Source organism: Homalodisca vitripennis, chromosome 1 (assembly GCF_021130785.1).
Source record: "Homalodisca vitripennis isolate AUS2020 chromosome 1, UT_GWSS_2.1, whole genome shotgun sequence".
Lineage (NCBI taxonomy): Eukaryota > Metazoa > Arthropoda > Insecta > Hemiptera > Cicadellidae > Homalodisca > Homalodisca vitripennis.
In genome coordinates this window covers 77,878,404-77,903,886 of record NC_060207.1, presented here as the reverse complement: position 1 = coordinate 77,903,886, position 25,483 = coordinate 77,878,404, and the positions used below count along the sequence as shown (strand labels likewise).

Here is a 25,483-nt window from a genome sequence, read left to right as displayed (position 1 = left end):
TTTTAGTAGGTACTATTGCAATTTTGAGATATACTCAACCGAATTCCATTAAATGTTACATACATAAATGTGTACAGGGCAATTTCACTGAGAATCTGTTTTGCTCTCTTACTGGCCACTTTGACATTATATCCTTAAGTAGTTCAAAAGTTAAAAAATGTATTTGCATTACAAATATCAGAAAAGCTTGGGACGCATTATAAAAAAGGTTTCAATTTCCCTGTAATGTTCTGCTAGTATCCTATGTGCTGCCAGTAGCATTTATTGAATCAAATCAGCGCATCTGAGTTGCGACGTGAACACTATTTTCTGCTCCAGAGAACTCAAAGTAATTTGTATAATTCCTTTAAATTCTAAATACATGTTCAATGCTATCGTAATATTTTCCCGTACATTTTTCACGATGTAACAAGCAAGTAAAATATAGTTATCTAACAGATTGGACAAAGCCGTCTTAATCACAGCGCTGTACTGGATATGTATGGCCTTGGCTTAACAGGAAGTAAAAATATTTTGGTACCATTGGGTGTTTGTTACTGTTGAAGGACATAAAATTAGGTAAATAAATAGTATATTAAATTAAAGTGCATTAATTCGCATATGAATAGTAAATATTGTGATTAAACATTGTTCTGTGTAATAGTTTTGACTTTCGTAATGCAGTATTCAATTCACATTCTATTACTTGGCTTATAAACATAACCTAATTCCAAATGTATAATGACTTAGCAGCTTAGCTCATAAAAGAGAAATTTCCGTTTTTGAAATGGGTTTGTTGTTTCAGGTGTCATAAAATACAATGTCCGACATGAATGATGATAAAAAGGTACGTTTATTTACTTATATATATTCCATGTCTTTTCCTTAAGTATAGGCTAATGCCAGGTTATAGCCTACATTGGCCTGATTCAGTGAAGCTAAAGCTTTACTTATAATGGTGTCATTTGTTAGTTGTGTTATCAACATATGTCATTACAAATGAGGTTAAATTCGGAATTCATGAAATTCAAGGAGTGTTGGCAACCAAATTATAGGTTACTGTTATATTAAGCAATTTGTATTAAACAATTATCCTATTTGATGGGCTAGAGGCAGTAAACAATGATTTGTTAATAAGAGCAGTTAATCAATCATTTAGTCCTGATAAAGTAATTTAAACTTAAAAATGGAATTATTTGTATTTAGCCTAGATGTAAATAATTAATTTAAAATTATCCCATTAACATAATATTTATCCTATAAGTGAGCTTCATCTAAATAAATTAATAGTTAGCATAAAAATATAACTAAATAGGCTTCCCTAATGCGCAGCCATATTACATGGAGGTACATACATTATTTTAAAAGTTATATAGATGTTGTTTCATAAAAATATCAAGCCTTAGCTCAATTACATAGTGAAATATTCCCCTGAATTATAAACTTCTTTAACCCTCAGCCTTATCACATGAGACATATAAGATAATCAAACTTAATATTGTCTGCTAAGAAAATGACTTTTGTCTAAAATTCCAAACTTAGTCCTTAAATTCATCTTGGAGTTTGACAGCTCCTTGAACCAATGTTTGATTAATCCCAAATATTGTATTTAAGAGACGTGGTTCGTGTTTGATGGATTTCACTAATGCTCAGCCTAATTCCATGGACAGATATACACTATAATCAAACTGGATTTTGTCTATATGTAGAAAGAGAGCTTCATATAAGATTTTATATCTTCAGTCTAGTACATTTTGTTCTTGATATTATGTGTATATGAGGTTCTGTAGCAATCATCAGCTACATGTTGTACCAGTTTTCTGTTTACAATGGAAAAGGCTATAAGAAATTAAGCACTTTTGTGGATTTGGGTTAGGCAGCAGAATAGTAAGTTGTTATGATACAATCAGGGTACCAAATTATGGGCTTAAAATACTTAAGCTATCAAATAAAAAAACATTCTAACTATAGTTATTTACAATTAATTACGGCCAGCTCTTTGAATAATGTATTAAATATATTAATTAGTTAATTGATTTATATTCGTTCTACTTAAAATAATTCATATATAGTAAAATCTTTTGTTTGGTGTTTCAAACAATTGGTGATTGTAGCCAACATGTTTTATTTACGACACAAGCTATCAAATATATTTATCCTTCTAAATAGTAAAAGGTAACAAAGCGTTATACTGTTTTATTTGTTATATTATATAAATACACAGAGTCTAGGCCTATATAATTTTTTATTCATCATTGTGTGAACAGCTGAGTAAATACATGAATGAACGAGACATGGCCAGATGCACATCATTGTAAGTTTAGCCTGATTTTTGTCGATGGCTGTGTTTATTCCTGATTATAAAGTCAGAGTGGCCGCCCAACTGGGTAAATCGGGAATAAGCCAGGAGTCTACCTGTAGAACTATAAAAATCTCAAAAACAGTTATTCTGTCTCTAAGAACTTATAAAAACAAGAAATAATTTGACGATTTCTTGAATCAGGAGTTGATTTAGTCCAAGTATCGTATTTTACGAGATTTGATTTGTGGAAATTTGAATGAAGATGAATGATTTAAGCCGAAATAAGAGTTCGTGGACAGTGTGTGGTTACTTTAGTGTGTGTGATCGATGATGTTTTCCCAAGCCCCACCTTAAGCCATTTAATCTAAGGTTGCCTTCACCAGTACAGTGGAGTTTATCTTGTTAATTCTAACCCTATGTCGTGTTAATCTCCCCTACTTTCAGGCATTTAAAGTGGGCCGAATGATAAGGGTCTCTGAACATCCAAAAACACAGTCAAGAATTTTTGGTCTTTTGTGGTCTTGGTGTGTGGCTCTTAATGTACAATCAGATTGGTCATCAGATTACATAGTATAATTTAACGAAGGAAATGGAGGTTTTGATATTACAGCCACATCCAAACCTTGACTAACTAATATTGTCGAGCTAATAGAGTGTTGGTTTTACATGAAATTTTATGTTGCTGTAATTTGTACTAGTAATAGATCAATTCTGCTAATTGATACCGGGCTTATAGATTCGGATACTAACAGAATTGTTTTAAATACGCTTGGAAAGTCATGGTATGGTTACAGTATTACGGCTAGTGATGTGATGAAATTAAACCTAAAATCCAAATAATTATATTCTTGCACAACAGCTGATCGAAAGGTTGCAAATTACCGATTGCTAACACGTGTTTTGGTTATATTTTTTGTATGAAAAGTAGATATGTAAAAAAATGAGTTTATAGTTTAATAAATAGTATTTTTGTTATATAGTAATTTGTCTATATTTATTTCGGAACATCGTCGTGAGTCTGCTGCATTTATGGGCAGACAAAAACTGATTGGCAATACGCAATATACTGATTGCTTTAACATGTTTTATAGTTTTTGTGTGTATTAGCGTTAAATAATGTTCTACTTGAGTTCATATTTTCTATGTCTGTATTTGTCATCAACAGGGTGTCTGTTGGTTTTACTTGTATATCAGGTGCTTGGCAGTAAACAGATGATTATTTTATCTTTAAGATGAACTGACCCTGTATACTAGCAAAATTGTATTCTCATACCTAAGTTAGTGCACAGCAGACCTCTGACCCGCAATACCTGACTGCAATCTGTCCCCACTGTACTTAAAAACTTGTTTTTTTCTCTTTATTTTCCAAAATGGAAAATTATGAAATATTAGCGATGTCATGTAATGTCATCTCTTATTGGTTACCAGGAGATACAATAAATGAACTGAATGTGTCTCACACACTAACTGGTAAGCAATAAGAGATAACATGACAAAATCAGCTATTGGTATTCCCAGGACTCTACTGGACTTTAGTCAGACAAAACAAACCTAATGAATGCTATGCTATTCATGGTTGTCGATTTTTGTAATAACTTTATGAATTTGTGCTGTATCTTTTCAAAATATCTAGTGAGTAAATTTTTTCTGCCTTACAATAACTTTAAATTAACTTGTGGGTGTTTTATAAAACAATTCATACACGTTAATTGGCCACTAAATTTTATGGAGTAAAATTAAAGACCTCTAGTTAGTGTCCTTCTTCTTTTTAAATGAGGTGTCACTTGTTAGTGTGTCTTATTTAAAAATTTTGACTTACCCCTAAAATACCCCTTATGTATTTACCTAAAATATATTTGATAGGTATCTTACTATCAAATATTTTATTTTTTAGCACTAAAAAGAACCTTAGCAAATTCTACTTAGTTGAAAGGCTTGATAATTTTGTTTCTTTGTACAGCAAAAGCTGTATTTGTTAAATAATAAACAAATGTTTGTAGTTCTCAGATTTTTACTATAGCCTATCTTTTTGTTTGGTAAATTTAAGAATATATTTAATTTGTAGTTTTTAACCTTAGAAGTTGAACACAAACCCACCATAGTTGGCGTAGTAAATATTCATTTAAGTTAATTATTCATGTATTTTTTCAACTTTATTTTAACCACAAACAATGCTCTAACTGTAACATTTTATTATTAAATTATTTTTAAATTCCTGTTTATGATGATATCATTTAATGATGTTTCTAAAAATATCATGTAAAAATATTTTAGCAAAATGTTTCAATCAAATTCAGTTTTATAATTTGCTTGAATAAAGAACAAAATTCAATGTTAAGTTAATATATTAAATTTAAAATGTCATGTTCATTTCAGACTGAAATATAGTTTAGTGGATCATATTATGATATTGGTTCTGTTTTTATATGGTTTAGTACATTTAATATTAAATATTTATAAATCAATAAAAAGTAACTAAAATACTAAATGTCCAGCATCCGTTCTTTGATCTGGCGTGATTTGGATTCATATCCTAATTAATATACTAAATTCAAAAGTAAGTTTGTTATGCTTTCATGCTAAACTATTTAACAGATTGTACTGAAACTGTATATGGACATTCTTATGTTTCTAAATATATGCATATTCTTATTTCGAAAATCCCTCTGGAGTTCGCCCCCCTGATCTCCAAACTTGTAAAAAGTTCCATCTAGGTCAAACATGTCAGCAAACAAGTATTATTAATTGAAAGAGCCTGTTAAATTTAGTAAATTTAATGTTAACTGTTCTATGTTAATATTGTTTTATGACGATAATTTGTTTATATTTATAGTCTACTATAAAGTAGCAACACTTGTTATTTCAATCTCTTCTACAACCACTGTTGAGCACAGTGTAAGAAAATATCCAGATAAGAAAATTAAAAATTAAAGTAAAATTATACTTTAATTATACATTTTAGCAAATATTAAGTATGGAGTGCTTAGTCAATATTGTAATGCAGGTATCAAAAGACAAAGTTACTTTAACCCTGAAAGCGTCGACCGACTCGTTTGGTGTCGATTGCGTAGCCTCTAAAGTGGGATCGATCCCAAAAGGGTTGTTTCGTATTTTACCACAAAAGGCATTAATACCCATTAAATACTTTTAAATTATATGTTAATTGAAAGCCTATGAGTTTATTTTAATGTTTAGAGGTCTTTAATTTAATATAATTTTGTTTCTAGTTTAAAATTTGTGTGGTTTTTCCAGATATGAATTCGTTGTTAACCTCTGTGCAGCGGGAATTGTTGTTTGTAAACAAATCATTGTGTTCTTGGTTCAGAAGTTTTTTTATTTGAATTGAGCAAAGTTTTATCATACAGTATTGATTATATAGTACTTCAGAATGAGTTATCCTTGTATAGCGAGTGATATTCATGACGTTAAAATGGAATTTGACATGACTGATTTTGATGAGTCTGAAGTAGAAGTATTGTATCTTGTTTTCTTTTTTTTAATAAAAAACTTACTTACGTCTGTTATACATCAACTAACTTCATGAAAAGGTAGAATAAAACACATTAATTTGCATGAGAGTCAATTTTATTATCGTTATTTCATTGTGTTGCTTAGTAACTGAAAATGGGTGAAAATCTTCCACTGCTCTTTTCTCTATAAACATAAAGATTATTTCCATTTTTATTTTTGAATCCCATAACACTATATATTTTTGTTTCCACAACTAAATTTCGTACAATTTGATTATTTCAGACTGTTGGAAACATCTTATATTTTATTGTAATACAAATAATTTAATGTAATATATTTTTTTCACATGTCAAATACTAAATATAATATATTCTGTAGAAATAAATATATTTTTATTATTACTTCAAAACTATGTAGCTTTATTCTTTGATTCTTAATAAGAAAATGGTATATAACACTTTATACATATACTACATATTGGATTTGATACAAAATTTACAAAGAGACCCTGTAAAAACTACAAAAATTAGAGCACACTTTAAAATTTCTGATGGACGCTTCCAGGGATAAATTTAGACTATTATAAAACCCAACTTAGTTGTCTTTTGACATAAGTAGACTTCTCAAACCTATCTATGTATGTATGTATATATATTTCCTTAACCCTTTTACTGCCGACGTCCGACATATCGGACGTCGGCATTTTTGCCGAAAACGCCAACGTCCGATATGTTGGACGTCTGTTTTTTTTATTGTTACTGGCTACTGTTATGTTCAAATGCCGAAATATTCGGTATTTTGGTTGTTTAGGAGGAAAGGATAATGAAAGAAGCCATTTGAAGAACTTTGGATTTCTATTTTCGTCGTCTTTGACTAGAATTGACGAACTACCTAGACAGCTGTCAAAACCAGATGATCGGGTTAGATTACTGAAATCTTCGTTCATTGTTGTTGTTTACAATGTTATCGAAAGTTTTTTGAAGTGTTACTTTTGTTGATCAAGGATAAAATGAGTAAAAGAGTTACATCTAACTCTCCTGTGAGTGAGGGAACAATAATTAACAGTCTAATCGATGGTGGTGTACAAGTGCAAGACGAACTGAGTGACAATTTCCTTCAGAATTTGTCAGATTCAGATGCCGAGAACGATTCTGATATTAGTGTTAGGGCTATTGATGACAATCAAAGTGATGTGGATGACACTGATGACGATCCTGACTTTATCTTACCATCAGATAATGAGGAGTTATTAGATAGTGAGGGGGATGTGGCACAGATAAGTTTACCTTCAACTTCCACTGGTAGGCCTAGAGGAGGCCTACCAGTTTTGGGAAAATCCTCATAGTGCAGCTATGTTTCAAGGTAGCACCTTCAAATTTGGTATATGTTCTAAGCAATTGCTCTAGTTTATAATGATATCATGCTCAAAATTTTAGTATAATTTTAAAAATAAATTATCAGATGCCAAACACAATTTTTATTTTTTTATTTATTTTTTATTTACATAATTTTTAAAATTAAATAATGAGTTTGTTTCAAATTAAAATTTCTTTTTATTACTTGAAAAACAGCATTTAAATACGAGTAAATAAAGTAAAAATTAATGCAAATCTAATGAAAAATAAAAAAGATACAGCATTTTTTGTAAATGAATGCACAACAGCGATTTTCCCCCTTGGCAATTTTGACTGGTACGATAAAAAAATGGCCGGCAGTAAAAGGGTTAAACGAGAAAACAAGGCAAACCAACTATGGCACAAAAAATATTTAGACTGGAATACATTTAAATGGGCATAATTATATATTTTTGTTGAATTTTCTTTATTGTGGCAACAAGACAAACTCCATATTGGTGTCAAAATTGGTGGTCACTCAAACCAGAAGTGTTCATACACATGCTAGTATTGAATATTAGAATATTCAATACTAGCATGTAAGTATAAATAAGAAGTATAAGTGTACTTATATATACTTAGAAGGTAATACTTATTTTTGCAAACTATTGTTATTGTTTTTTAGGAGGAGGAGAAGATCTTTGGAGGATGTGAAGGCCCTGATGCTATGTATGTTAAACTAATATCTTCAGATGGACATGAATTCATCGTGAAAAGGGAACATGCTCTGATGTCAGGCACAATCAAAGCCATGCTTAGTGGACCGGGACAATTTGCTGAAAATGAAACTAATGAAATTCACTTCCGAGAAATACCGTAAGTTTTCTAGGTATTAAATTTAGATTATTGTGATGAACAATAAAAAAAATATACCTGTGGATATTGCTCATGTGAAATCAACATCAACATATAATGTTTACCACAGAGGAACATGATGTATACAATTCGAGAATTACCTATTGCTTTTAAAAATTTAATCAACTACAAAAGTTTGTAATTCGAAATCTTCTGATCCTATTAAGACCAACGTTTTTATAAAATATAGTTACAAGTGTAATATTTTTGATTATGTAATTTTTAGAATTTTTGAAGCATTTGAATTAAAGTTGATACCTAGTCACCATTGTACTTTTACTCTTGACCGGAATTCAAGAAATTTGGCTATGATTACGTTATGGAGCTTATTAAAGTCGTTGTCTTAGGCAAGTAATTTTGTAAACCACTGGTTAAACTTTAATTTTTAACACCGGTTTCAGTGAACAGACCTTGAATTTAACACAACTGTTGCCTGTTCATTGAAACATGCAAACTGTCGAGTCCAGTGTTGGAACGATTGTGCATAACCTGCTCGTGCCCAGGATTGCAAGAAGATCCCAAATAACTGTTGGTTTAAAATATTTGGCCATTTCTCATGTTGGCTTTGGAACAGCAATGGCAGGTTTAAAAATCAATTGCTTGGTAAGAAGCTTTTTTTCTAATATTTACATTGTTTAAAATATTTAAATGATCTGTTAGTGCGGCAGTGCTTTGCCTTGAAATATAACAGCCTTAGTTTTGATGAAGTAATTTATGATTTTTCTCATAGGCAAACTAGAAGAAATCCACTACTAAGTAAGCTAAAGGTAATTTTTTTATTTGAAAGAAATCCAATAAGTTTATTATTTATTATCGTAAATCTATTGTTATTGTCTATAATCTTATGGAAATAAATATAGGCATAATTTAAAAATCCCGATTTTTTATTTCCATATTATGCAAACTTTAGAACTAACAATGGATTGATTATTGAAGAAATTATAGTTTATAGAAAAACACAAAGTAGAAAAAAGTTAAACGTTAAATAATAGCTTGGTCCTTGTGAATAAGGTGTAAATTAATGTATGTGTTTCTGTATGGGGCTGATTGGTGGATGATGGGAAGGGGAGATTAGAGTGGTGGGGAGGGGTGAATGAATTTTGGTACAGGAGTATATAATTACTATATACATACATGGATATAGCATTATATTACGTCTGTGTTGAGTTTTAGTAGTCATTGAATCAACAAAATGTGTGACTAATTAACAAATTGATGTGAAGTTCTCTGGTTGTGCAGTGTTATTGATCCTTCTTTAAAAGATATTTTGTGATGATGAGCTAGTTATGGAGAGACTGCTTTCTTCCCTTAAGTATACTTGTCTAATACATGTGATCTAATTTTTTAACTATTAAATTTTAATAAATTTATTTATTTATAAAATTGTTATGAAGTTTGTAGTTTTTATCATTACTGATTGTTATTTTTATCGAGTTGGCCCCTTTAAAGCCATTTTGATGAAAAAAGATCATTATAAGCAATAATATTTTCACAATACAAATTAGTTTTTGTTTTGTATATTATAAGTTTGTATAGCAATGTGACACTACCAAATTATGAGTAGGTGTCAGTTTTAACTAAGGGCGTTGATAACCAAAGTTTTTTTCACCCAACAAAATAAAATGATTATAATGTTTGCTGATTTTGACTAAAATGTTTGTAAAATTTGGGTGAATTTGCTATAGCTCAACTAATTACAACAAATTAATGTTAAATTTTTAGTGGAACTTGGAAAGTTCCCACAGTAACTCTGGATTCGTTATTGAAACAATTATATGGTTGTGAATGTTTGCAACGTTCAAGTTTGAGTCATTTAAGTAGTTTAAAGATGAATTAGAAGAAGTTTTTGATTACTGATGTCCAGTATATGATGATTTTATGATGATCAACAACATACATATAAACATTGAAAAAGTGGGAGATTTAATCTGAAAAGACTGTAAATTAAATATTTATGCATTTGTTAAGATTGTAACAATACAAAGAAACAATTTGGGGGATATGACTTGTAAAATCAATATATCTCCGAAAATAGATGCGGGCTAAGAATAAGGCTTATATTGTAGTTTATTAGACTGTGTCTCAAATGTTTATATATAGTTTTATCCAAATCAGCTTGTACTTTTTTGAGGTAGGGGACCATCTATAGGGTTTCTCAGAACTCTGAGTATAGTCCTGAAAATGGCCACTATAAATGATAATTATTACCATAATCGCCATTTTTTTGTTCATTTAAAATCTGTATTTGTAATATTTATCTTTATGTTATTAAATTAATATATATTTTGTTTTTGCGTTAAGTGGATGAACTAGGTTAGGATTCAGTTAGGGACTAGGTCCGGGTATTCGTTCTTTCTATAGATGGAATCTATGGCTCTTTTCACGTCGGCAAAAGTTTGTTCATGAACAGTGGTGTAGTGGAGCGGGAACACGTGAGAACTGCGTACCACACTAGTTTTTGCTGTTTTTAGCATATCAAGAAATTGCAAATGTTTTGCTCAATATTTTTTTGGCATAAAATTATTTATGTCAATAATAAAGCAATATTTTATAAACATTTGTATGCAAAATCTACATTGTGAATGGAGATTCATCGTTTCTTTAATTAGTTGGGCTGAGGGCGTCCGTCGCTTGCTTCAACACGGCGTAAACGTTCAAGAGTAGAAAGCCTTGGACACCAAAAGGAGTTTGAGACGCGTTTTAAATTGATTTTGATTATTAATTTTCAATGATTCTGACAGCTTTTTTCTGGAGTCTAAAGACGCGCTCCATTTTCTTTTTTGCACAACTTCCCCAAAGTCTTATTCCGTACGCAAAATGAGGATGGATTAGGCCATAGTAGGTCATTCTTAAAACATCTGAGGAACAAAATTTTGCTAGATTGCGCAGAGCATAAATACCTGAAGTAACTCTAACACAGACCCTGTCAACATGATCACTCCAGGTCAGTCCTTCGTCCAGAATCATTCCCAAAAACTTTGTGGAATTATTTTCTTCGAGAAGGTTGTCGTCCATAAATACGGCCGGACGCACTCGATCATGCTGACAAAGGCTGAAATTTACTACAATTGTTTTTGACTGATTTGTTTTTAGATTCATTTCAGTGAAATACTGAATGCATGTGTTCAATTCCATGAAAGAGGTGATTTCCAATTCTTGTATTGATTTACTTTTAAAACAAAGAGTCGTGTCATCGGCATATTGAACCAGTTTTCCATGCTGGATAACTGAATTCAATCCGCCGACATAAATCAAAAACAGGAGAGGCCCGAGGATAGAACCCTGAGGAATACCGTGGGCTATTTAAATTTTGTTTGAAATGACGGGTCGGCCCAGACCTATGGAATGTTTCATACGATGGTTTGCTTCGTCTCGAGATGCCCCACGACGTCTTCCTCGTGGGTTATGCCGATGACGTAGCTGCAGTCATCACGGCGAGGACTTCGGACTTGGCCCAGTTACGCCTTAATCGGGTAATGATTCGAGTCAATGCCTGGATGACGAGCCACGGACTTGAGCTGGTGGTCGCCAAGACCGAGATCGTTATGCTCACTCGACGGAGATTCCCCACTCTGATCTCTATGAATGTGAGGGGTGTCGAGGTTCGGACAAGGACTGCAGCGAAGTACCTGAAGTACCTGGGTCTGTTACTCGACTGCCGTCTTCGGTATTGGGAGCACATCCAGGCAATGTGCGACAAAGCCTCTAAGGTGGTTTTGTCTCTCAGTAGGCTGATGGCTAACGTAGGAGGCCCTAGGTCAAGTAAGATACGCCTCCTCATGTCTACTGTAAACTCAACCCTTCTGTATGGCGCAGAGGTTTAGGTGGGTGTCATGAGGATAAGTCGATACAGTCAAAGGCTGTTATCGCTGCAGAGAAGAGCAGCACTTAGGGTCGCCTGCGCCTACCGCACCGCTTCCGGTTCAGCCGTGGTGGTCATGGCTTAAGTGATTCCTATTGATCTGCTGGCCATCGAGAGACAAACCCTCTTTCGGGAGGCTGCCGAGCGGGGTAGAGAGGATGCCTTGGCTGCTGCCAGGATGGAGACTCTGCAGGTTTGGCAGCGGAGGTGGACGGAAGGATCGGACGGTCGCTGGACCTTCCGTCTCATTCGAGAGCTTCAACTCTGGATAGATCGTGGCCATGGGGAGGTAGATTTCTACCTGTGTCAGATCCTGACGGGGCACAGTTACTTTAGGAAGTACCTCTACAGGATGGGAAAAGTTAGGTCGCCTCGGTGTGCTTACTGCCCGGAGGAGGATGATGATGTTCATCACACCTTCTTCGCTTGCGGGTGCTTCACCTAGGCCAGGCGAACGCTCGTCACCACAGTTGGCGATGTTTCGGCAGACACCATTGTGGAGCTGATGCATGGAATGCAGTCACCACTCATGTACATGCGATCCTTCATCAGAGGCATGCGTGAACACGGATGCCTGGCTGACCCCTATCTTCCGAAACAAGTTGTTTTGCTCTGGATGGGACATCCAGACACACGGACCAGGCAAGATGTCATCCGAAAGGGTTTCGGCCTGGGTCCTCCGTGGCCTGTAGGGGGTTTAGTGGGTAGTCTACAAGGGAGTCCCACCTCGGTGCGCATGTAAATGCATTCCCCCTATGTAAAAAAAAATTGTAGGATCTTGAAGGGAAATATATCAAAGGGAATAATGTTAAAGTTGTGAAGAAGTAAAAATGAACAATGTTATAATACTAATATGGTCATCTGAATATGTTTGTAGCATTACAATATGTAAAAATGATTGCTATTCTGTATCATGTTATGAATGGATGTTTCAGATCACACGTACTCCAGAAAGTCTGTATGTACTTTACTTACAAAGTGCGCTACACCAACAGCTCTACTGAAATACCAGAGTTTCCGATTGCTCCCCAGATCGCACTGGAACTACTAATGGCAGCCAATTTCCTAGATTGCTGAACTGATTTTTAAATTTAATTTAATTTCTTATTTCTTTATTGGACAGTACTTTATTTATTTTTCCCTTACTCACTGTGAAATGGTAGACGTTTCATAATTTTGTAAAATTATTTATATTTAAATTGTCACTAATAAGAAGGCCTTTATAATACTAATAATGGATATTGTAGTGTATTTTGCAATAATATAATGTGTACATTGAGTTTATTCAGCAGTCTTATTTAAGTTCTTATTTATTCAAAGAATGTTGTGGTGTTCAAGGTATCATATTATGAAATAAAAAATATTTTTTTAAATTAAATTTTAACAGTGTAACTTAAGTTTGATAAATTCCATCAGTTTGTATATATAAGTTTAGTTGTGTTTGAATTATAGACAGTAATTAGAAATATCTCGGTAATGTTATTGTTTGCTAACGTAATAGTCTAGTGGGAACATCGAAATATTGAACAAAATCTTCAGTAAACATACACCAAAATATCATGCCACAAATCTTTTTCAACACAAATTTGGTAAAAAGCAAAATTGAATTAAAAATAAAGTATGAAGCATTTAAGTTTTAGTATTATTACTATCATAGCTGTTATGTGATGTATAATATATTTGTATTTTAAGTAATAAAACTGACAGTTACCCTTTGGTACTAAAAAAAACCAATATTTTCTTAATTGAAATTTAAGTAATGTAACAAAATTATAATCTACATTTGGCTCCTTAGACTAATGCAAACTTCTTTCACTCTCCTTGCTTCATTTTCCAAAGTGAATAAATGTTTATACTAATATTTTATTTATGTTATATCATAGATTGTATACATATGCTGCCATTGGAGTTACTTGGCCAATTCCATAGAATAGATTTTCACACAATTAATACCAAAGGGTTGAAGTACTATTATACTATATGATAAAAAAATCAATTTGTATGTAAATACTAATCAAAAAGTCTTTGTTTGAATATTTAAATATTTCTTTTATTATCTAAGGACATTATTTTTGTTTACATTGATTCCCTTATGATTGACTTGACTGAACATTTCAATATCTACTATTTTTTATAGACTAATAACTTTATTTTTGTTCTATTATTATTGACTTAAGTTTAACTAATAGTTCATCTGTTCAGTCATCATAATTTATTTCTTAAAACATCATCATTTTTATATTACATTATTGAACATTGATATTAATTTACTTGAGATTTTAACAGTCATTGGAGTCGATGTTGTGTTTAGTGTTGAATTGATGGAATCATTTTTGATAGCTGAACTGCTGCTCTCTGAAGGGTGAAATAACTTGTGAGCCTAACATAAAAAAGTAACAGCTTTGAACGTAACATTTCCTGTGTTTTCTGGTTGTGTGCTTATTCATAGATTGTGGTATAATACGGCTATGAGTTACACCTCTTACTGCATTCATTGGTTTTGTTTTGATTTAACTGCTGTGTCGTGTACCTATGAGAGGATTTTATATAACCTGAATGTTCTGTAAATATAAGGATGTTCTTTGTTTACATAGGTTTAATTTAACGGGTTGTCGTATGAATGAATGGATTTTATATTTAAAATAATGTAGTATTACTGATTGTCACATTTCACATATTAAATTAGTAATGTGCAGTTGCTCAGTTTTGAAAAAAAACTTATTTTTGTTATTGATTTTGTTTTAAGTACATTTGTTTTAGAAATATATTGCGTTTGTGCTTAATTTCCCTTAAAATACTGTAGTACTGTAGCTATCATTATTTTTAACTATCATATTTGAGTTAATGTGTTATGGTTTCAAAATAATTCTGAAAGTTTACCAACTTTTATAATAATTTCTAAATTACGTGATTGAGATAGAAAGTAACGGCAACACTTACCTGTGTTCTGTTAGCTCAAAAATCTGTAGATATGTCATACAAGGTGTTTCTAAAAGCATGAAAAACGTCATGAATGCATATTTTAGAGTTCAGCACAAGTTTTACATCTTCACTGCTGCTCTTTCCAAGTGAGACCAACTACTGCCCCTACCTTTCTGTGCCACAATGCATCTTCCGCAGTCAGCGTGTTAATTTATATATAATGTTTAATAGTCAGAAAGTAACTTTTAAGCTGCACAATTTAGCTTACAAAAATTGTTTTATATACGAAAAAAACCAAAGATAGATTTTTCTGTATTTGTGCCTTCCACCACCCAAATAAGATTCAACCACTTTTATTCAGTAACAATATTCTCATAGTCATCTAGTAATACAATATAAATTATTACCAAATTCAATTAGAAAATGGTAACACAAGTTTCATGTAAGAGTTCGATTTATTAAAGAATGTATGTGCAGGAGGTGAGGCGTGGGTCATGGAAAGAAATTCATGAAATTTTGTGCAAAGAAAAGAGAACTGATTTTCTAATATGTGTGCAATGACTGCAAGTATCCTCATTGAATACCATCTTTACTACTCCTCTGAGAGGATATTTAGATTCAAACTCAGTTTCCTCAAGAACAATATGTCATAGCAAAAAATAACTTCCATGTTTATTTTTGAGTTCTCATTACAGATGTTATCGCCAAAGATTAAACTTTTTAAATTTTAACCTGAGTTTTGCATCTTTCAAATTAAGAACTCAAAAAATACTCAGATGGTTAAATGTTTTATAACCAAAATGTAGTTACTCACAAAGCAATCCTTAGTGACAAATACTTTCATGCTTTAATAATTATTTTGGTTACATTAATAAAAAATATTTTGCTAAGTTTAACTTACGAGGTTTTAACTTTGAAAGGTAGCAATTGCATATCAATGTTCATAGGTGGAAAGATACCATATTTTAACCACTAAATATGCTCCTTAGAGGTTTTACATGCGTTCAGAAACATTTACTATGTAGACTTTGTCCAAGGAAATAGCCAATGTTTTATTTCAAGGAGAAATTTTTGCTTATTACTGTTGCTCAAAATTGTGCAAATAGATACGTTATATTTCCTGGAAGAATAAAAAATTAAGTGCATTACCTCTTCAATGTGTACTGAACCTACTAAATCTTGTTCATTTGAACGCTGTGCACCAAAAACCTAAGTATCTTATAACAGTATTTATTGAGTAGTAATATTGTACAAATTTGAATTAATATCAGATTTTTATATGTATGAATTTATTTAACAAGTTTTACTGCATGAAAGTAAACATGTATAATTTTGATAATATTACATTTCATGTCAAATCAATCTTTACATCAAATAACAAATACTAAAAAGAATTGTTTAGATACTCCAAACATTATTATACAAAATTTATTGTTACTTAACATTTTAAGTGTAGCTTTAGGTGCTAGACAACTGTGAGTGCACTTATCAGTCTTAGCCAAGTAGATCACAGGGAAGTGCTTTTTAGGGTCCATAGATGTGATTGTTAATTTTTATTTTACAGTATTTTAGCACACACTATAGTAAGAAATGCTTGTAGAGTATAATAAGTAAACAGAAAATTTAGAAAAAAATAACTAAACATTCATTATATATATATATATATTTTTTTTTTTTTTGAAAAAGTAACCAAATTTAAGTCCCAGCCCAACTAACTTGACTTATTTAATAATACCTATTTAAAATTTATGCATAAGTGTATTACATATTAAATGTATTCATTCAACTAAATATAATACATATAAAATGTAAACATTAATTTTTAGTTGAATGTATCAGTTATTATATGCAGTTGATATAATAGAATTAACTATTAAATTTAAAAATATCGAAATATAAATAGTGGTTTTACAAAGTATTTTTAAAATACAAGGTGTTTCAACATTTTTTTGTCAACACTTTTGGGAATAGTTTTTGTTGATATATGGGGTTTGTCAGGAAAGTACCAATATCCAACATTGTGCTTTAGTCTGAAGACGAGTCCATACTAAAACTCATCTTTACATCATTATCATCTTTTTCTTTTTTGTTAAGATAAGTCACTATAGAAATTATGGTGTTTCTTTTCAAACACTTTCCTTCATGAGCTACTAACTTTTATTGCAACTCTTCTTCCTCTTCCAAAAACTCTTTATAAATTAGTCTTCGAAGATAGCTTACATAATCTTCTTTGCATTTTGTTTAACATTTTGCATAATGAAAGCTTCCTACATATGATTTTTTATTTCTAGGAAGAACAAAAATCAGAAAGAGTTATATCTAGACTGTAGGAATGCTGTAAATTAATTGCCATAATTTACTAACATAATGTTTAGTATGATTGGGTGAATGAGCCAGTGCATTGTCATTTTCACAAAGAACTGATAAGATTGAATTAATAAGCCCAAGTATGTTGTCATGATTCTCCTAGAAAAGCAAAAGATTAAATGAATGATCCAATGTGTTATAATGTTTCACCAAGAAATCTTGTAGAAATTGGTTAATGAGCCAATTGTTTTTTCCTAAAGTCACTTCTTTGGAAATGTAAGAAATTGAATTAATGAATCAATGCATTCACACATAAAAATGTATAAATTGGTTGAATGAATCAGAATATTGTTATTTTTTATCAGAAAATGTTGGATAAGATTGAATGACTGCGCCAACATTATTTTAGGGTAATTTTTGTTGTAGCTGTTTTATTTATAACAATCCAAAAACTATCTCTTAAAGTTTTGACATTAAATTCAGAAACACTTGCATATTATACATTATGTTATGCTTATACAATTTTAAAATGTTGTAGTTTGATTTACCATATAGTTAAGTATTTGTATCATTTTCATATTAAGGATTATTTTATTGAAGGCATTTTCAATTGATTACTGTATGGCAAAATTAATTTCAGTTGCCTTTCGTAATTAGTTACTACTCTTTGTTAACCTCTGGACCCTAAATAAAAATTCTAACACATGCTTGACATTACTAGCTAATATCAATGTCATTAATGAAATTCAATTTAGTATGCATAAGATTCCATAAGCTTTACACAAATTCTGCTGTTTCATCCATCTATTTATTATTAATGGAGTGTTAAAATAGAAAATTTTATGAAGAGGAAGATTTTTACGTTCCATTTGTATTATGTAATAACATGTCTGTGTACATTATAATTACTTTGTTGTAAAAAGTTCACAAGTTGATTTCAGACATTGTTGCAAAGGACTTTTTTTGTTTGTTCTCGTACTCCGAAATAGAGTAGAGTAGGGGAGTTTTTCTGTGATACAGCTATATTTAATGGTCATATAAATAATAAAAGGTCTTAACTATATACCTGGAAATTTATACCTTAACATATCTCTTTAACCTTTCCGGACGAAACACAGGCACTGCCTGGTGTGCTTAGTTCTGCTAGCGGACGAAACACTGGCAATGCATGTATTACATCTTATTTCATTGACGTATGAGATTACTTTGGTGGGTTCTACTTGCTCTGCATTGTGCTGCTACTTCTCGGGAGTAGTTTCAACCGTTTAAAACAATATTGCAGCGGTTTTTTCACAGTACATTTACTGGTTTGTAGACGAGCAAGAAAAATTCAGCTGATTGAATTGTCTACCGATGTAAACAAACTTAGTCGAGCCACTGTGAATCGGGGTTCTTTGTACTTTTATTGTTGTTTTCATCGCAATACAAGTTTGTTTTAGTTTTTAATCTATTGTAAATATGAGAATAAAGTGAAATTAAATAATGTAATCAGTTTTAGGCCTCATTTTCACGTGAAAATACATAACTTTTGTTACTTTGGATTGAGTTAGTTGCTAGTTTATAGTATTGAAACAATGCGTGAATTATTCATTTAGTACTATTTATTTTTCTGATGGCTGCAAGTACAAGTGGATTACAATTTAATGACATTAGTGATATACTTGATGACGATTTAACAACTAATGATGAAAAGACGGATGTGCCTCCTCCACCTTATCTTGGCCTATATATTCCTAACAATGGTGGTTTGTATAAATTTGATTTTTTACAATTTATTGGAGAAAAAATAATATTACAAAACAATAGAAATAAGTTAAGATACACATATTCCGTAAAACAAATATGAATTGATACACCAACAGCTTTAAAATTTACATTCAACTGGTGATTTTTGTTTAAAAACAACAAAATATTTGTTTTAAGTATTAAATTATAACTTAATCATAAAAAAATTACGCATTATCCTATTTTTTCAGAATAAAAGGAGTTAATTTAAAAAATACAACACTGTACTTTAACTGAACATTTAAATATACAACTGGATGGAAAAATTAGCACTTTTTAATGGGTCGCTCAAAAGCTAAATTTCTTAGTGACATTAACACTAGAGTTATTATCTAGAGAAACCATAGTTCCCATAGTTAAATGGGTACATTTCTTTTATACTGATAGTTTACTAGCATAAATGGGAGTCATCCCAAATATTTTGATATGGGCAGAAGGTGTACGAGGCCTGTCTAGAAAGTAACAGATGTTTTGAAATAATAATTAACAAAATATAAAGGCCAAGTGCACAATTAATTGTCTCACTCAGCTGTCATTCACTATTTCTTTTCCTTACACATGATAAATTGGACAATAAATCTATATTGTTACGTGTTTCTTATCAGCAAAAACCTTATCAGAGAACAAACTTTACAAGTGGCAAGATTTTATTTTGCAAAGCAGATTTTAACATCACAGAGAGTGAAATATGAGAGGCACAGTCTTCATGCTATCATGGATGTATACTGAGTATAGGAGCTTTACAAAAAGATAGTGGCCACAGCCACTTAAGGCTACATCTGTTACTTTCTGGACAGCCCTCGTATTCTTTGGTAATTGTGTGATCCACAGTAGAATAGTTCTAAGCTGGGTGGAATGGAACTTGAGTTAATAAAGAACTTCAAAGGTTGAAATTATTGAGTTCTTTAGTATAGTTATTGTTGAAATCTGCTGTCTATCTATAACTGACAAGGTCTGCTCTAAGCGTCAGTTTGACGTCACCAATAGTATACTGCTAATGGCTTCGTCTTGAGAAGTATATGAAATGAAATAAAATAAGACCAAATGATTTAATAGGATTACTTAGTTTGTTACTTGCTGTCATGAACAGATAGACAGAAGACTCATAACTACAAAAAACTCCCTAGGTAAAACAAATCAATAGGACATTCAACAGTTAATTTTTGTCAAGCTCATCTTCATTTATCTGACTGATACCTGCTTTATTTATATAACATTTCAGTCGTCATAAATTTACTACAGCATAATTTTTTATTGTTTTTGTTATTTTAGTGTATTCAAAGTGAATAGGTTTAAAAATAAATAATACTTTTAGGAACAATTATATTGTAAATTTGGACAATTTTTTAATGTTAAATTAGATGCTTAGATTATTTTACATCTGATAGTAAACTTAATCAATTATATATATATATATATATATATATATATATATATATATATATATATATATTCTCTTAGAGCAGATTTAAAAGAAAACTACAATTATTACTGTACAATATTTCATTGTAATTACAACTTTATCAAGTACACTTTATAAACATTCACTGAATAAAATAAACAAACAAAGGAAGAAACACCTGATAATATAAATGTTCTAAATGTAAATAACAATTTTTACATTTAAACAAGTTTTTATTAGTTGTTTATTTAATAAAAATAGTAACATAGTATAATATAATTTTGAATTTAGGTAAATTTGTAGATCAGAATCTAAGGATTCAAGTGGAAAACAATAATTTTGCGAATATTAAGTCCGTATGGTAGTTTCGATTTTTAATATAAGTTGGTGTGCCAATTCATTATTCCTTACATTCAAATCATTTCGATAGCTATTTTGCACAAGGTGTAATTTTGCTTATAGCTTTGAGTTTATAGCAATCCTTTTGTTATGGTAAATAGCGTGTAAGGCTACTGGATATTTCGTCTTTGTGATTAATAGAAAAACGGTGACTGAACATTCTTACCTGCAAAGAATTTGGGGTTTGCCCATTGGGACAAAACCTACAGGTTAGCTGGTAAATTGGATTGTTGGAGATACAGTCCAATTTACCAGCTATTGGATAAGTTTTCTTAGTTACACTACTTTGGGATTGATCAGTCTTATCCATAATTTGGCAAATACCACAACGTGGTTTATTACATGGTTCATAGCCAAAAGATAAATTTTCAGAATTTTTCCAACATGAATATTGGACTTTCCAAGCATATTCTTCTAATTTTTCGGTCTCTTAAATACTATTCTAGGTGGCCTCAGTTAAGGGTGAGTTTATTAAAATTTCATAGCCAATTTTCATAACTCTATTGAATTTGTGCAAACCAGGATAAAACTTTGTTATAAATTTAAGATCATTTTGGAGTATTTGTAATCTTTTTAGGTTGTCTGGGCTGCCGGTTCAAAACTTTTTTAGGGTATCTCCTGTTAAAAAAAACTTTAGTAAGTTTACTTTTGTAAATTTTGAAATCTGAAGCATTTGTACATAAGGATTTGGCTCTAATGGAAAGACTTTTTGGTATGGACTTTTTGACATGATTTGAATGGCAGGTACTGTAATGTAGGTAGTTCATTTTATTAGTACCCTTAAGATGTATTTTGGTTTTAAAAATATGATTTTTTAGAAAAACTTCAACATCTAAAAAAGTGATGATTTTGTGATTAATATTCCAATTAAAGTTAAGACATGAAAAGTTATTTAAACTATCAAGGAAATGATGAAGTTTCTCTAACCCATGATTCCAGACTACAAAAATGTTGTCTATAAATCTGAGCCACAATTTATAGAGGAAGGAAATTTAGAGTTATAAGAAAATTTTGTTCTAAAAATTCCATACAAAGGTTGGCATATGATGGGGTCATTCGAGTACCCATTGCCGTTCCTTTAATTTGGAGTTAATTCTGATCCATTAATTTAAAATTGTTCATTGTTCAAATTAAATGAATGAGTGAAGTTAGAAAGTTTGTTGAAGGTTTATTGTTATTTGGCCTTCTTTCAAGAAAATGTGTGGTGGCTTCCTGACCACCTTGATGTGGAATGTTCGTGTAAAGCGATTCTACATCTATCGTTACAAGAATCATCTCATCAGGAAGTCGCTGGTGAATATCCTATAATATATATATAAATTACATCAAATTATATCTTATCTTGCGCGTTTGTTCTTCAAAGTATAATAATACAGTATACGTTTAATCTTCAAGTCGGTTTTCTCGCAGATCAATCAAAAGAGTATTTGGCCTTTTCTTGAATTTTTATACGCATTAAATTTTATTTGTTATATGGGTCTGATAATGGTTTAATTATGAAAAAACAAGGTATTTGTAGTAAATATATTGTAGTAAATGTTGAAGCCACATCTTCAGTAACACTATTTTTCTCTCTGCCTGTTGGACACAGAGTTGATTGTCGTACTATTTGATTTATTAACCTATTACAATCTTTGAAGGACTACATCCTGAAGGTATCCAAAGCACTAGATTTAATTTTCAGTGGTGTTGAATCTTTGTTCTTGTGAGACCTTTTTTAAGCATTTGGCTCATTCTTCTTGTAACAGAATGAGTGAACACTAAACGATACTGTTTTTATAAGCAGATTATAATATAAATAATGCTAAACTTCATTTTTTTAGCAATGGGTGTATCAATTATGATAATTTTTATGAAATCAGTCCTTAATAGATTTCTACAAAATTTGCAGTAACTGGTATGAACAATTAAAATATTTTAGTATTGAAAATTGAATTCTTTCATTTCATGTTCATTCAAACATTACATGTTGACTATAGTAGGCTCAAATCCATATTAAGAGTAGCCAGTGTCACTCAGTGTACAGTAGCAGTGAAGATGTGAAACTAAAAAACACTACGACTCACATAGTAGGAATGCACAGATCATCAACATGAGACACCGATGATAGACCCAACATAATGTCACAATCATTAGAGGAAACCATAGTCAAGAACTTACCATTTATAATTAGAGATATAAATATTGATATCACGAGTCCCGACATAAATACAGCAACACTGAATTACATACTAGCTCTTCATAACATGACGTGTCTTACACTAGAATAACCCCTGACTCATACAAGGTCTGTATAATAAGTAACCGGACTGAGCCTGCCCCGCTCCATCAAAGCGTCTGCTAACTGGTATCTGGTGCTGTAGTGGTGGTGGGGGGTCTAGTGAAAGGGAACCAGGCTTCAGCAGTTGCCTCCAAGCGCTTGGAGAGTTAGTATCGAGCGAGAGCGGAGTGCATGTTCAGTTACCCCGTCGGAGTGAAAATGCAGAGTACGATCGAGCAATGTTTTAGCATTAAATTTTGTGTCAAACTCAAGAAAACGGCCACGGAAACTTTTCAAATGATTCAAGAGGCTTACGGTGAGGATGCTCTGTCCAGAACTCAGGTGTTTCAGTGGCATAAAAATTTCCGGGACGGCCGCGATGACAAACAGCGCGTCGGTCCTCCATCAACGAGTCACACGGACACAAATGTGCAAAAAGTGCGTGATGTGTTGAACAGTGATCGTCGTCTGAGCATTCGGGCTATCGCAGATGAGGTCGGAATTGATAAGATGACCGTTCAAAACATTATTAAGAACGATCTGGGCATGAGGAAGATCTGCGCGAAGCTGGTACCCAAACACCTGACTGATGAGCAAAAGAAGCGTCGTGTTGCTGTCGCTTCGGAAATCCTTGATCGACTGCAAACCGAACCAGAGTTTTTCAACCACGTTATTACAGGAGACGAGACGTGGGTTTTTGAATACGATCCTGAGACGAAATGGCAGAGTTCGGAGTGACATACACCGGTGTCACCACGACCGAAAAAAGCGCGCATGAGCAAATCGAAGGTGAAGTCGACTTCTTGCTGTCTTGCTTGCTTGAAGGTGAAGCTCATTGCTTTCTTTGACGTGAAAGGCATTGTTCACAGAGTTTGTGCCACCCGGTCAAACTGTAAAAGGCCAGTACTACAGAGAGGTGCTCCGTCGACTAACCGCCCGGGTTCACCGATCCGTCCGGAGATTGCCGATTCGTGGATTCTCCATCACGACAATGCACCGTCGCACACCTGCCTGCTCGTCACCGAACTGTTGGCAAAACAGTCGAGGGCAACGTTGCCACAGCCTCCTTACAGCCCGGATATGGCACCACCAGACTTCTTTCTGTTCCCCAAGATCAAGAGACACCTTAAGGGGACGCGGTTCAGGACTCTGAAAAACGTTCAACGTGCTACGACGAGGGCTCTAGACAACATCGAGGTTGCCGACTTCCAGGCAGCGTTCAGGGATTGGAAAATACGGTATCAGCGTGTTATCGACTCCAATGGGGACTACTTTGAAGATTTCTAAAGAAAAATTGTACATATTTTGCCAATAAAAAATTTCCTGAAGTCAGTCCGGTTACTTATTATACAGACCCCGTATAATAACCTCATATAATACCTTGATTTCATATGTACAAATCTTGATCTAATAGACATTATCACAAATGTGAGAAACACAGGCCTTTCAGATCACACTGCCTAAATTTGTAAAATCATATCTACTTAACAAACCAAATTCTCCAGGTGCTTATATCGTAGGAACCTAAATTAAGGCCTTACTTAAACAAGGAGCCTGAGAACCAGTAAACCATGCTCCTATAAGCAGAAGAAGCATACATTATCTTCAAAACTAAACTTTTTTGTTTTTTAAGGAATCCAGAATCTAGTATATCAACAATGCAGACACCAAATCAAAGACTGTATGGGACATTATGAACAATGTAAAAGTAAAAAAAGCCAATGGTATAAACAAGTCTTTTGGTAGATGGTAAAATGGTCCATGACTAGTACCAATTTAAGCACAAATAAAAAATTTCTTTACTAATATTGCTAACGAAACTTTAAAAATATTAAAAATAAGGTAATAACAAAAGGTATACCAAGACACACAAATTAAACACTTTTATTGTAATTCATATAAATTAAGCAAATTTAATATGCGTTGTGAGAAACATAAAAATCAAAGTAATATTTATAACACTTTTGAACAAGATCAATCAATTCCTATGAAGTACAAAACACATAAATGGATGCACAGTCTGCTAGTAGCTATTGGACCTTCTCTAAGCTCTTTGAACAAAATAGTTCTTAAGAGATTAATTATGTACTGCAATGAGCACAGTATACTCGTAAATACACAGTAATGATTAAACTCATCATAACTGTAATATATTACTTTGAATACAGAAAATCTTTAACTGCGCTTTTCTTGAAATTTTTAAGACTTTTGACTGCCTGAGTCACAATCTCATTTTCAAAAAGCCTAAGACCCTAGGCATATTTTGGAAAGGTCAGAACTACATCAGAGAATAAAAACTATTACAATTAGTGTACAATCTGTGGATCTGCCAGTAACCTGAGAAACACCACAGGGCTTTCTTCTAGGACAGGTACTTTTCATCTTATTCACCAACAACCTGTCCCAACATCTTTAGATATACTATAGTACCATCATGTATCTAGACAACACCACCCTGCTGTTAAGTGGAACAACAACCTAGCTGTCAATTCATAAACATCTCTTAACTCAGCCTATTAGTACTGCCACAACAATCACCTAATTA

At 32.2% G+C, this 25,483-nt stretch overlaps 1 protein-coding gene across 1 annotated transcript; it reads left to right on the top strand.

The window, feature by feature from the left end:
* Positions 1-432: 432 nt before the first annotated feature.
* On the top strand, positions 433-18,155 carry LOC124365286 (elongin-C). The gene is made up of 4 exons (XM_046821257.1): positions 433-558; positions 785-826; positions 7,772-7,962; positions 12,799-18,155. The coding sequence occupies exons 2-4, from the start codon at positions 800-802 to the stop codon at positions 12,938-12,940; spliced, it is 360 nt and encodes a 119-aa protein (XP_046677213.1). The 5' UTR covers positions 433-558; positions 785-799; the 3' UTR covers positions 12,941-18,155.
* The last annotated feature ends 7,328 nt before the right edge of the window (positions 18,156-25,483 follow it).

Coding starts and splice junctions, on each gene's coding strand:
- LOC124365286 (XM_046821257.1), top strand. CDS start 800: ATGTCCGACATGAATGATGATAAAAAG. Junction 827..7,771: donor ACATGAATGATGATAAAAAG/GTACGTTTATTT, acceptor ATTGTTTTTTAG/GAGGAGGAGAAGATCTTTGG. Junction 7,963..12,798: donor ATTCACTTCCGAGAAATACC/GTAAGTTTTCTA, acceptor TGGATGTTTCAG/ATCACACGTACTCCAGAAAG.